Here is a 14,808-nt window from a genome sequence, read left to right as displayed (position 1 = left end):
GTGTAGAGGCTTGAGTCACCTGCAATCCTTTAGATCCTGAAAGGAAGATCCTCCACCCCTCCACCAGGGCCCAGCTCCACTAATCAGGGACTAATTGCTTCCTAAGAACTTTGTAGGAATTCCAAGATTTGGAGTTTGGCTTATCATGGTGGAAATGGTCACTTTATGGTAGGGTTTGGTCAGATTGGAGGTGGGCAGTGGCACCACCCACTTGTGTGACAATAGTGCATTAATATTCGCTATTGTCTTCCTGATTCTACTCCCGGACAATGAAGAAGCAGCTCCTTAGACCCGATTGGCCAGGGAGTCTTGGGACTCCCAATCGTGTCTCAGGACACACTGGTCAATCGTGTCTCAGAACACACTTCCTATTCAGCCCAGAGGAGAATGGCCCATCTCTTCAGTCTCCCTGCATCCTAAGGTTAGTACACTTAAACATTTTGGCCCGGATTCACATACATTGGCGCATATTTATCTCTTTTACGCTATGCTGGCGCAGCGCAGAGAGGCAAGCACTGGATTCACAAAGCCAGTGCTGCCAAATCTGCGCTGGGTTTCCTAGACGTAAGTGGAAGTGGGCGTGAGCCATGCTAATGAGGCGTGACCCCATGCTAATGATGGGCCAAGCGCCAGATAGATACGAATAACGAACGGCGCATGCGCCATCCCGTGGACGCATCCCAGTGCGCATGCTCATAATCACGTCGGAACGAATGCCTAAGATACGACGGATCACTGCCTACGGCGTGAACGTAACCTACGCCCAGCCATATTCACGTACAACGTAAACGACGTAAAATACGACGGCTTGAGTTCCCTGGTCCATATGTTTGCATGGGTTGCGCCTCATATATGGGGAATAACTTTACGCCAGACGTACGACTTACGCAAACCGCGTATATTATGCACCGGGCGCAAGTACGTTTGTGAATCGGCGTATCTCCCTCATTTGCATATACGGATAGAAAATGAATGGGAGCGCCAAATACGTCCAGCGTAAATATGCGCCCACTCTCCGCCGGCGTAGGCAAGTTACGTCGGTCGGATGAAGCCTATTTTCTGCCGTGTCTTAGTTTGTGGGCACGGCGCACAGATACGACAACGCATATTTGCACTTATCTCGAGATACGTCGGCGTAAGTGCTTTGTGAATCCGGGCCTTTTTACCTTAAAAATTGCTTAGGCTTTACAACCACTTTACTGCAGTAAGGTAATTAGAACCACTTTAACTAGCTATCAGTCCCAGTAGCAGGCATCCCAATGTGCTTACATTTACCTTGCCAGCCCACTCCACCATCCTGCCCCCATGTGACCACATGCAGGCACGGCGATTGGCTGCTCAAGCAGCAAGTGCTAAATTTTGACCACGTTCAGGCCTGGTGATTGGCTGCTTAGGCAGTGAGTGCTAAATTATGGGAAGCACAAAGTGCTTAACTGCAGGCAGAAAACACTGGTACAGAAACGAAAAGGACCTTACAGTACCCAATAGACAGCCAGAGAGCTAATTATGAAAATCTATAGAGAGTATAGGCTAATTTTACTTATTTTTTCTTAAATATTATAGACAAGTAGTCTTTATATACAAGAGTCACTGATTTCCAGTCTTCTCTCCACCTTTCAGCATTGATTTCGTTTAAACTGGAATTGTAGCTTTTTATGTGTCAAACACCCCAATAAGTCAGAAGAAAGCCATCTGCAGATATCGGTGAAAAGGACGACTGTTCAGTATGAAGTTCCCGTAAGTGGCTGCTATCGGTTGGAAGAAGGGGTAAGGCCATTAGGGTGGCTGGGTACTCCAAGTCTCTGATCTCGGCTGTATGTATGGAGGTTCCTCAGTCTGTCTTCAAGAATCCTCAGCTCCTCGACTAGGCTGGTTGCTGGAGGATGGCCGGCGTCATGCTATGATGAAAAGAAAAGAAGAATGTAAGGGGGGTGTGTGAACATAAACCAGTGGTGGACATCTTAAAAATAATGGAGGGCCTCAAATGTGGTCAGCAAAACTTCCAGAGGGCCACAGAGTACTGACGTGTTTTTGTGCACTGAGGTGCATTGCTTGGAGTTAGGCAGCCCAATCAAAATGAATGGGCTTTACCACTAGTGTTGAGCAGAATATGCCATATTCGATTTCGCGATATATCTCGAATATATATTCGAATATTCGAGATATATTCGCTAAATTCGAATATTCGTGATATTTTATCGAAATTAATAGAATGCGATTTTTCGCTATTGCGAATGCGAAAATAATTGCGATTTTTTTAATAACTGCGGTAGGAGCGCTCTGATTGGCTTAGAATATTCGTGATATTTTATCGAAATATCGCAACATGCGAATGCGATATTTATTGCGCAATTTCGAGATATGCTGGAGGAGCGCTCTGATTGGCTCAGAATATTCGTGATATTTTATCGAAATATCGCAACATGCGAATGCGATATTTATTGCGCAATTTCGAGATATGCTGGAGGAGCGCTCTGATTGGCTCAGAATATTCGTGATATTTTATCGAAATATCGCAACATGCGAATGCGATATTTATTGCGCAATTTCGAGATATGCTGGAGGAGCGCTCTGATTGGCTCAGAATATTCCTGATATTTTATCGAAATATCGCAACATGCGAATGCGAAATTTATTGCAGATATTTCGAAAACTGCTGTAGCAGCACTCTGAAATCGAATATGTATGATATTTTAACCAAAATACATATTGCGATTGCGATTTTTCGATCGCGCATGCGCAATTGCGCGAACAACACGCGACCATTTCCTGGAGCCTTGCCAGTTTCCCAATATTACAGCAACATGGTGGGAAGCAATTTCTCAAAGTCTGAGGAAAAGTTGCTGATTTGTGTAAGTATTTTGACCACTGTTATTTCATCATCTTCAACTGCATTTAAGTCTAGTTTAAAAGTTAGTATATATGATCAGATATTAGTATTTAACCAAAAATGTGTCTCCTGCTTTTACAAAACTACAAGTCCCAGCATGCCTGGACAGCTGCAGACACCCTGGTTGGCAAATGTGTATTTAGGCACTTTTCCTTGTTATTTAGCATAATGAATTTAAAATTTTTTTGGACATAGGACGTATGCGAACGTCCTGACTTCAGTGTCCTCAAGGCCCAAGGACGTTCGAATACATATTGCCCTTTAGATGTTGCAGAACTACAACTTCCAGCATGCCTGGGAATGCTGGCACTTCTAGTATTGTAAGTTCTGCAGGCCCACATTTTTCAGGCCTTTATGCACGGGTCTCTAAACTGTGGCACCCTAGATGCAGCAAAAGTAAAATTCTTAGCATGCACTGAAAGACCGTGGCTGATGGGAGTAGTAGTTTTGCAACAGCTGGAGGTGGACTGGTCTTGAAACCCAGAGTTAGGTAACAAACCCGTAGTGTTTTGCAACCATTCTGCCTCCAGCTGGTTATTTTCTGTTGAAAAGCCTGTGGCGTGCAAAACACAACCCAAAAACTCCACCCGGTGCAAGGAAAAATTTGCACACACCTAAAGAGTGACATCACAAAAAACTGCGACGGTTGCATACGTCAGTGGTCCTCCGAAAAGGTCCCGTCTCTGACCCCCCGGGGCGTTAGGCTCCTAGGCTCCTGACAGGGAAAAGAGTTACTGTGGTCCATACAGCCGAAGCCATATGGACCCATCTCGGTCCAAGCAGCGCAATCAACACGCGAACAACACGCGACCATTTCCTGGAGCCTTGCCAGTTTCCAACTTATGATCGCAGCGCAATCACACAGCAACATGGTTGGAAGCAATTTCACTAAGTCTGAGGAAAAGTTGCTGATTTGTGTAAGTATTTTGACCACTGTTATTTCATCATCTTCAACTGCATTTAAGTCTAGTTTAAAAGTTAGTATATATGATCAGATATTAGTATTTAACCAAAAATGTGTCTCCTGCTTTTACAAAACTACAAGTCCCAGCCCAGCCCAGCATTTAAGTCTAGTTTAAAAGTTAGTATATATGATCATATATTAGTATTTCACAAAAAATGTGTCTCCTGCTTTTACAAAACTACAAGTCCCAGCATGCCTGGACAGCTGCAGACACCCTGGTTGGCAAATGTGTATTTAGGCACTTTTCCTTGTTATTTAGCATAATGAATTTAAAAATTTTTTGGACATAGGACGTATGCGAACGTCCTGACTTCAGTGTCCTCAAGGCCCAAGGACGTTCGAATACATATTGCCCTTTAGATGTTGCAGAACTACAACTTCCAGCATGCCTGGGAATGCTGGCACTTCTAGTATTGTAAGTTCTGCAGGCCCCCATTTTTCAGGCCTTTATGCACGGGTCTCTAAACTGTGGCACCCTAAATGCAGCAAAAGTAAAATTCGTAGCATGCACTGACAGACCGTGGCTGATGGGAGTAGTAGTTTTGCAACAGCTGGAGGTGGACTGGTCTTGAAACCCAGAGTTAAGTAACAAACACGTAGTGTTTTGCAACCATTCTGCCTCCAGCTGTTTTTTTCCTGTTGAAAAGCCTGTGGCGTGCAAAACACAACCCAAAAACTCCACGCGGATGCAGTGAAAAATGTGCACACACCTAAAGAGTGACATCACAAAAAACTGCGACTGGTACATACGTCAGTGGTCCTCCGAAAAAGGTCCCGTCTCTGACCCCCCGGGGCGTTAGGCTCCTGACAGGGAAAAGAGTTAGCAACGCATATCTCCCCTATACGTGTATCCTGTGTTGTTAATAATATATTCATAATTATGCAAATGATAATGGCTGCTATATTTATGCAAAAAAGGTGGCGACCGAAATGGCAGGATATAAAATCTTTCATGTTACCCCTGTCATTGATTAATAAGGCGAGAATGCTTCCAATTGTTGAATAGCATACATTTACGTCATATATCCATAAGGCTGTCAACAGAAGTATTACAATATACTTTGTTCTTCATCTTGCAGAAGTTCCTGGAAACAGGATATGATGACCTGCGGCGGCAGCCACAGAAAAGGGCTGTGGTCAGCGCCCTAATCGCTGACTTTGGCGGCCAACATGACCACAAGGCCATTGTTAAGAAGTGGTCTGACCTCAAGAGGCGCCAAATGGGTAATGTCAGACGTCTTCGGGCTAAATATCATCCAGGTAAGTTATTGTTGACAGTTATGTTTTTTTTTAAAAAAGTGTATTTTGTGCGTGAACTCGAAAGAGAGAGGAGCCGGCCTGCAGGAGTTGGGAGGCCTCCCCCAGAGGCAATCTGCCACCTTTCTCCATGCCCCGGTTGGCAATGGCGGGTGTGAGGGGGTCCTCCCAACCCAACCTCGCATAGCACACCCACCAGTGGCGGGGCTGAGACCACCAAACTCAATTCACAGGTAGCCGAGAGCGGGATCCGAACCCCTAGCTGCAGAGGTGAATCAGTTGTCAGTGCAGTGGCAATCGCGTGGAGCCACCGCAGCTCCTTTGGTGACAGTTATGTAAGGTCATATGTAATTCATGTAAGGTCAGATGTTGTTAACCAAGATGCCATGTTGTGCTAACATATATCACCACCGGCCAAGGTATTCATAGTACTGTTGAAAAAAGACATGGGGCAGCAGACAGGAACACAGAAGTTATGTGGGAACATAATTTTCCCATTGCTTTGCATGGGACTTTAAAGAAAAACCCCGACCATGGCAAGTGGGGGTGGGTAAGGTTTAAACCACCTATCCTATGTTTGTGGCTGACATATAAGTAACCTGTGTGCCAAGTTTCATATAAATATCTTTAGCCGTTTGTACGTGATGCTGGAACATACATACATACATACATACATACATACATTTATGCACACACACACGTTGAGTTTTATATATATAGATTACCACTAAATTCCTGTGTTAGGAGTGGGGTTGTTATAGTAATCCCGTGTGCTCCATCAGGCCCTTTTTTTAACATGAGATGGTCTGAACAAAACAAAGGAGACAAAAACAGCTCATTTTAACATGGTTGCATCCCAGCTCACGCTCAGTCCCCTGTAGTGCCCACAAGACCCTTTAATATAACATTGTCCCATTGGTTAACTGTCTATATAAATCAATTTGTATTCATATACAATACAGCAGAGTACACAGAATTTGCATACGTCATTAGAAAACATTTTTATAATATATGAACATTGTGTTATTATAGGAGCTCCAATGCCAGTTATCCGCGCCAAGCGCAGAAGGCGCCAGGCCGATGAGGAGGAGGAGGAGGATGCGGCAGAGGAGGATGCGGCAGAGGAGGAGATGGATGAAGAGGAGCAGCCAGGGCCCTCCCACTCCCCAACCCCAGCTCCTGCTGAGGAGCAAGCTGAGGAGATTCCCCCCCCCACCACCCCAGCTTCTCAAGCGGAAGAGCAGGAGGAAGAGAGCGGTCCTGTGAGCCTCGCTCAGGAAGGTAAATATGTGCACAATGATTAATAACATTTCAACAACAAAATGTAGATATAAAAATGGACAACATATAAAGCGCACCTGTCAGATTGTAGAACCATAATATGGTATTGATGCTAGAAGTATACAGGTAGTGCATAATTATTAGGCAAGTTGTATTTTTTGAGGATTCATTTTATTATTGAACAACAACCATGTTCTCAATGAACCCCAAAAACTCATTAATATCAAAGCTGAATTTTTTTGGAAGTAGTTTTTAGTTTGTTTTTAGTGTTAGTTATTTTCGGGGGATATCTGTGTGTGCAGGTGACTACTATTACTGTGCAGAATTATTAGGCAACTTAACCAAAAAATAAATAGATACCCATTTCAATGATTTATTTTTAACAGTGAAACCAATATAACATCTCAACATTCACAAATACACATTTCTGACATTTAAAAACAAAACAAAAACAAATCAGTGACCAATATAGCCACCTTTATTTGCAAGGACACTCAAAAGCCTGACATCCATGGATTCTGTCAGTGTTTTGATCTGTTCACCATCAACATTGCGTGCAGCAGCAACCACAGCCTCCCAGACACTGTTCAGAGAGGTGTACTGTTTTCCCTCCTTGTAAATCCCACATTTGATGATGGACCACAGGTTCTCAATGGGGTTCAGATCAGGTGAACAAGGAGGCCATGTCATTACTTTTTTTTATTTAATACCCTTTCTTGCCAGCCACGCTGTGGAGTACTTTGACACGTGTGATGGAGCATTGTCCTGCATGAAAATCATTTTTTTCTTGAAGGATGGTGACTTCTTCCTGTACCACTGCTTAAAGAAGGTCTCTTCCATAATCTGGCAGTAGGACTGGGAGTTGAGCTTGACTCCATCCTCAATCCGAAAAGGCCCCACAAGCTCATCTTTGATGATACCAGCCCAAACCAGTACTCCACCACCACCTTGCTGGCGTCTGAGTCGGACTGGAGCTCCCTGCCCTTTACCAATCCAGCCACGGGCTCTTCCATCTGGCCCATCAAGACTCACTCTCATTTCAGTAGTCCATAAAACCTTAGAAAAATCTTTCTTGAGATATTTATTGGCACAGTCTTGACGTCGCAGCTTGTGTGTCTTGTTCAGTGGTCGTCGTCTTTCAGCCTTTCTTACCTTGGCCATGTCTCTGGGTATTGCACACCTTGTGCTTTTGGGCACCCCAGTGATGTTGCAGCTCTGAAATATGGCCAATCTGGTGGCAAGTGGCATCTTGGCAGCTGCACGCTTAACCTTTCTCAGGTCATGGGCAGTTAAGTTTGCGCCTTTGTTTTTCCACACGTTTCTTTTGTTTGATGATCACGCTTCAGAAGCTTTGCAATTTTAAGAGTGCTGCATCCCTCTGCTAGATATCTCTCTATTTTGGACTTTTCAGAGTCTGTCAAGTCCTTCTTTTGGGCCATTTTGCCAAAGGAAAGGAAATTGACTAATAATTATGCACACCTGATATAGAGTGTTGATGTCATTAGACCACACACCTTCTCATTACAGAGATGTACATTACCTAATATGCCTAATCGGTAGTAGGCTTTCGAGCCTATACTGCTTGGAGTAAGACAACATGCATAAAGAGGATGATGTGGTCCAAATACTCATTTGCCTAATAATTCTGCACTCCCGGGATGTGTTAGACACATAACAAGTGTATACACATGATAATGATTGATTAATAAGCAAAAAAAATATTTTATTTATTTGGTAACGTTCTTTGAAATCCAAATGTTTTTTTATTATATCCTAACAGTAGCAAGAAAGATGATGCAGCAGCACGCGCTGCTAAAGAAGACACATCAGAGGATAAAGGCAAATCATGAACAAATTAAATACCTGGTCCAGCAAAATACGCAGCTAGACCAGCAGCAATTAGAATATCTTGCTGAGCTGGAAAGGCTTCAGAAGCTCATGCTCAGCTATGTCTGAATTAATTTTTTGATTAAAAAATGTTATTTTTTGGAAATGTTTCATTTCTTTTTGAGATCGATTTTTAGGTTTTTCAACACATCTAACTTCACATCGAACAAATCAACATCAACACATCTAACTTCATAATAAGCAAAAACATTTTATACTATCATTTTATTTAACACAAACCTAGGACAAACTAAAGCACACGGACACAGACACGACGAACACAAAATAAACTGTTGAAAAATGAACATAACAAAAGCAACAATAAATATATATATATATATACAGAGAGAGAGAGAGAGAGCAAGAAAGAGAGAGAGAGTGCAGATTTGCTCTTGCAGACAGCCTAATGGTTGCAGTATAAAGGCCGCAAACCAGGGTTTAACATAAGGTTAATTGTTTTAGTTACACTTGCTGTTTAGATCCGGTCTGGTAGCTTGAAGCGGAGGCTGTTGGTGAATCCGCTGTGCCAGAGAGGTCATGAAGCTTTACTCAGCATGGAGGCAGCAGCAGTAGTATTAAAATATAATGTAACTAGACAATGCATTTCCTGAGGAAAATGCGAGTGGGAATGCTGAATAGCTTAATTGCTGAGCCCCTTGCCAAAGACATTCACCATAACCACTACACTATCTTTAGGACACACAGCTTCTTTCTCTATCTGCAAAGTATAGAGTATGCTGACTTCCTGGTCGCCCCTCCCCCCTCAAGAGGTTTCCCCTCCCCCCCAGGTCAGTGAGGAGGAATATTGCACTGAGGTCAGGAAAGTTATTTATGGAAAGAAATAACATTACAAACGCTTTTAATTCACAGATCAAATACATGATTTAAGCCTCCAAACAAAGCTTAATAAATCCTCAACCGTACATGCGATCGATACAACGACTACACCGTTTGAAATACACGGCCCTTGTGAACGCATTGATATGAAATTTATGTTGATAAACTTAAAAATGTGGCCATGTCTGCGATTTAGAAAACAGCGTCTTTGTGAGTTTTGCAGCAACATTTTTTAGATAATTTAACATGAGAGTCTATGAGACATAATTTCTGGCTGTTGCTCCAATAACTAAAACTAAAATACGTATCGCAGAATTGATCACATTGCCAGAAACCAGACAAGCATAGCTACGTTTTGATATAAAAATTGTGTATGAAAAGTAGATCTTGTGGGCGTGAGACCATTTTGTTTCCCCTTTTTGTAAAGATATTTTTAATTACAAAGATCTCCAATGTTAAGGTCACATGACAGACTCTAAATCCCCTCCATAGGATTACATTATAACCTATCGCATTTTTGTGAAAAATTCGCAAAACGTAAATTGCGTTTTCAACAAAAAATTGTAAACGATGAAGATCTGAAAAGTCATAGCCGGATAGCTAAATATTTTGTGACCGCTTTACAGTTTTTTCAGTGTCTGTAAGTGAAAGTATGAAGTAGCTGAAACTTTTGGCAGGGCATGTGAATTCAAAGGGGAAAAGGATGTTCTCATTGACTTCAATGTTAAAAAAAGGGTCTAAAAGCTTAAAATTTATAAAAGTGTAAAAAGTAGAAAAAAACTTGAAGAAGTCCCATCATTAGCTGAAAGAGACGAACATTTTTACAGTTGAATGGTCTCAATAGCTGAAAGTATGCCGAAGTTACGCAGAACCAAAAAACGTAAGGAATAATAAGATTACTAAATTTACGTATATCAATACTGGAAATGTTTATTAAAGCATTCACACTAATTAAGATTAATACATTTACGGGTATCCATACTGGGAATGCTTATTAAAGCATTCCCACTAAGTATCATACAGGCATGATTTACAAGCAGTAGTGGTAATAGTAATACATAGCATAAAAACACTTGGGGAATACTGTACAGCATCAGTAGTGGTCATAGTAGTCAATAGTGTACCAAAAAATTGGGACACAGGTGTCTTGACTGAGCTGTAATAGTAGTAGTAGACATTGACAATACAGTGTCAAATCACTCGGGCAAGAGGTGCCATGATGAACAGCAGTCTTAATAAGAGTATATAGGGTGTGAAATAACTGCTGACATAGGTGTATTGACTGGGCAGCAGCAGCAGAAGCAGCAGTAGTATTAACAGTAGTAGTTGATACAGAGTCATATCACATGGGCAGGAGGTGCCATGATGAACAGCAGTAGGAATAGGAGTATATAGAGTGTCAAATAACTGCTGACATAGGTGTATTGACTGGGCAGCAGCAGCAGAAGCAGCAGTAGTATTAACAGTAGTAGTTGATACAGAGTCATATCACATGGGCAGGAGGTGCCATGATGAACAGCAGTAGGAATAGGAGTATATAGAGTGTCAAATAACTGCTGACATAGGTGTATTGACTGGGCAGCAGCAGCAGAAGCAGCAGTAGTATTAACAGTAGTAGTTGATACAGAGTCATATCACATGGGCAGGAGGTGCCATGATGAACAGCAGTAGGAATAGGAGTATATAGAGTGTCAAATAACTGCTGACATAGGTGTCTTGACTGGGCAGCAGCAGCAGAAGCAGCAGTAGTATTAACAGTAGTAGTTGATACAGAGTCATATCACATGGGCAGGAGGTGCCATCATGAACAGCAGTAGGAATAGGAGTATATAGAGTGTCAAATAACTGCTGACATAGGTGTATTGACTGGGCAGCAGCAGCAGAAGCAGCAGTAGTATTAACAGTAGTAGTTGATACAGAGTCATATCACATGGGCAGGAGGTGCCATGATGAACAGCAGTAGGAATAGGAGTATATAGAGTGTCAAATAACTGCTGACATAGGTGTCTTGACTGGGCAGCAGCAGCAGAAGCAGCAGTAGTATTAACAGTAGTAGTTGATACAGAGTCATATCACATGGGCAGGAGGTGCCATGATGAACAGCAGTAGGAATAGGAGTATATAGAGTGTCAAATAACTGCTGACATAGGTGTCTTGACTGGGCAGCAGCAGCAGAAGCAGCAGTAGTATTAACAGTAGTAGTTGATACAGAGTCATATCACATGGGCAGGAGGTGCCATCATGAACAGCAGTAGGAATAGGAGTATATAGAGTGTCAAATAACTGCTGACATAGGTGTCTTGACTGGGCAGCAGCAGCAGAAGCAGCAGTAGTATTAACAGTAGTAGTTGATACAGAGTCATATCACATGGGCAGGAGGTGCCATCATGAACAGCAGTAGGAATAGGAGTATATAGAGTGTCAAATAACTGCTGACATAGGTGTCTTGACTGGGCAGCAGCAGCAGAAGCAGCAGTAGTATTAACAGTAGTAGTTGATACAGAGTCATATCACATGGGCAGGAGGTGCCATGATGAACAGCAGTAGGAATAGGAGTATATAGAGTGTCAAATAACTGCTGACATAGGTGTCTTGACTGGGCAGCAGCAGCAGAAGCAGCAGTAGTATTAACAGTAGTAGTTGATACAGAGTCATATCACATGGGCAGGAGGTGCCATCATGAACAGCAGTAGGAATAGGAGTATATAGAGTGTCAAATAACTGCTGACATAGGTGTCTTGACTGGGCAGCAGCAGCAGAAGCAGCAGTAGTATTAACAGTAGTAGTTGATACAGAGTCATATCACATGGGCAGGAGGTGCCATCATGAACAGCAGTAGGAATAGGAGTATATAGAGTGTCAAATAACTGCTGACATAGGTGTCTTGACTGGGCAGCAGCAGCAGCAGAAGCAGCAGCAGTAGTATTAACAGTAGTAGTTGATACAGAGTCATATCACATGGGCAGGAGGTGCCATGATGAACAGCAGTAGGAATAGGAGTATATAGAGTGTCAAATAACTGCTGACATAGGTGTCTTGACTGGGCAGCAGCAGCAGAAGCAGCAGTAGTATTAACAGTAGTAGTTGATACAGAGTCATATCACATGGGCAGGAGGTGCCATGATGAACAGCAGTAGGAATAGGAGTATATAGAGTGTCAAATAACTGCTGACATAGGTGTCTTGACTGGGCAGCAGCAGCAGAAGCAGCAGTAGTATTAACAGTAGTAGTTGATACAGAGTCATATCACATGGGCAGGAGGTGCCATCATGAACAGCAGTAGGAATAGGAGTATATAGAGTGTCAAATAACTGCTGACATAGGTGTCTTGACTGGGCAGCAGCAGCAGAAGCAGCAGTAGTATTAACAGTAGTAGTTGATACAGAGTCATATCACATGGGCAGGAGGTGCCATCATGAACAGCAGTAGGAATAGGAGTATATAGAGTGTCAAATAACTGCTGACATAGGTGTCTTGACTGGGCAGCAGCAGCAGCAGAAGCAGCAGCAGTAGTATTAACAGTAGTAGTTGATACAGAGTCATATCACATGGGCAGGAGGTGCCATGATGAACAGCAGTAGGAATAGGAGTATATAGAGTGTCAAATAACTGCTGACATAGGTGTCTTGACTGGGCAGCAGCAGCAGAAGCAGCAGTAGTATTAACAGTAGTAGTTGATACAGAGTCATATCACATGGGCAGGAGGTGCCATGATGAACAGCAGTAGGAATAGGAGTATATAGAGTGTCAAATAACTGCTGACATAGGTGTCTTGACTGGGCAGCAGCAGCAGAAGCAGCAGTAGTATTAACAGTAGTAGTTGATACAGAGTCATATCACATGGGCAGGAGGTGCCATCATGAACAGCAGTAGGAATAGGAGTATATAGAGTGTCAAATAACTGCTGACATAGGTGTCTTGACTGGGCAGCAGCAGCAGCAGAAGCAGCAGTAGTAGTATTAACAGTAGTAGTTGATACAGAGTCATATCACATGGGCAGGAGTTGCCATGATGTACAGCAGTCTTAATAAGAGTATATAGGGTGTGAAATAACTGCTGACATAATTGTCTTGACTGATCCAAAGGAGTCATGGGAGAAAATCATGTGGTCAGATGAGACTATAATATAATTTTTTGATCATAATTTCACTAACCGTGTTCGGAGGAAGAATAATGATGAGTACCATGCCAAGAACGCCATCCCTAATGTGAAGCATGGGGGTGGTAGCATCATGCTTTGGTGGTGTTTTTCTGCACATGGGACAGGGTGACTGCACTGTATTAAGGAGAGGATGACCGGGGCCATGTATTGCAAGATTTTGGGCAACAACCTCCTTCCCTGAGTTAGAGCTTTGAAGATGGGTCGAGGCTGGGTCTTCCAACATGAGAATGACCCAAAGCACACAGCCAGGATAACCAAGGATTGGCTCTGTAAGGAGCATATCAAGGTTCTGGCGTGGCCTAGCCAGTCTCCAGACCTAAACCCAATAGAGAATCTTTGGAGGGAGCTCAAACTCCGTGTTTCTCAGCGATAGCCCAGAAACATGACTGATGTAGAGAAGATCTGTGTGGAGGAGTGGGCCAAAATCCCTCCTCCAGTGTGTGCAAAGCTGGTGTAAAACTACAAGAAATTTTTGACCGCTGTAATTGCAAAGAAAGCCTACTGTACCAAATATTAACATTGATTTTCTCTGATATTGAAATAGTTATATTCAGCACTGTAAATACATCAGGTCCGGGGCTTCATCAGGGAATGCATGGCAAGGGACCCTTCAGCGCCCTGAACCGACGACGGGTGCCAGAAAGTCACCGCCGATCCAGGACTCATTCATCTTTATGAATGTGAGTCTGTCCACGGACTCTGTGGACAGACGGGTCCTCTTGTCCGTGACCACCCCACCTGCCGCGCTGAATGTCCGCTCAGATAGTACGCTGGAGGGGGGGCAAGACAATAACTCCAGCGCATACTGAGCGAGCTCGCGGCAGGTGTCCAATCTGGCAACCCAGTACTCCATGGGGTCGTCGGTGCTCATACTGTCAGAAGCACCGACGGACGCCATGTAGTCTGCCACCATGTGGGCCAGCCGCTGGTGGTGACTGCTGCTGCTGCTGCTGGTGGTGGTACTGGGTCGCTCGGTTTGGAAGAACATCCTCATCTCTTCCATTAGGTCCCCTGCTCGGCTGCAGCTGGGTGCAGCCACCTGCTGGGTGAGATGAGGGGGGACAACTGGAGGCCGGGGAGTTGCCTGCTCCAACCGTCTGACAATGGCTGCCTGCAGTTCCTCCATCCGGTGCTGCCTCCGGCTGGCTGGGATGAACTGCTCCAGTTTCCCCTTGCACCTGGGATCCAAAAGGGTGGCCATCCAGAAATCATCCCTCGTCTTGATGGTCTTAACCCGGGGGTCCCTCCTGAGGCATCTGAGCATGTGGGCAGCCATGGGGAAGAGCACAGCCCGCTGTGACTCCTCAATGCTGGCCAGGTGAATGAGGTGCGACTCTTCTTCCCTGAGGCGCTGCTGGTCAAACTCAGACATGCCCAACCCCCGGACTATCGGTGCCCCCAACACCGGCTCTCCCTCCTGACCAGGCCCTGACTCCGGGACGACACCAGCAACCACCTCCTCCTCCTCTTCATCATCATCCTCCTCCTCCTCCTCCTCCTCCTCCTCCTGGTCCTGGCCCTGGTCTCGGT

At 44.0% G+C, this 14,808-nt stretch overlaps 1 protein-coding gene across 1 annotated transcript in view; it reads right to left on the bottom strand.

The window, feature by feature from the left end:
- Positions 1–1,517: 1,517 nt before the first annotated feature.
- The window catches only part of MTMR11 (myotubularin related protein 11), a 141,525-nt gene continuing 128,234 nt past the window's right edge, over positions 1,518–14,808 (bottom strand). Inside the window, exon 17 of the mRNA XM_040333753.1 lies at positions 1,518–1,898. Within this exon, the coding sequence (XP_040189687.1) occupies positions 1,749–1,898 (150 nt within the window). The 3' untranslated portion in view covers positions 1,518–1,748. The remainder of the gene's footprint in view (positions 1,899–14,808) is intronic.

The sequence above is a fragment of the Rana temporaria genome, chromosome 13 (assembly GCF_905171775.1).
Source record: "Rana temporaria chromosome 13, aRanTem1.1, whole genome shotgun sequence".
Classification (NCBI taxonomy): domain Eukaryota; kingdom Metazoa; phylum Chordata; class Amphibia; order Anura; family Ranidae; genus Rana; species Rana temporaria.
This window is presented reverse-complemented; position numbering and strand designations above follow the sequence as displayed.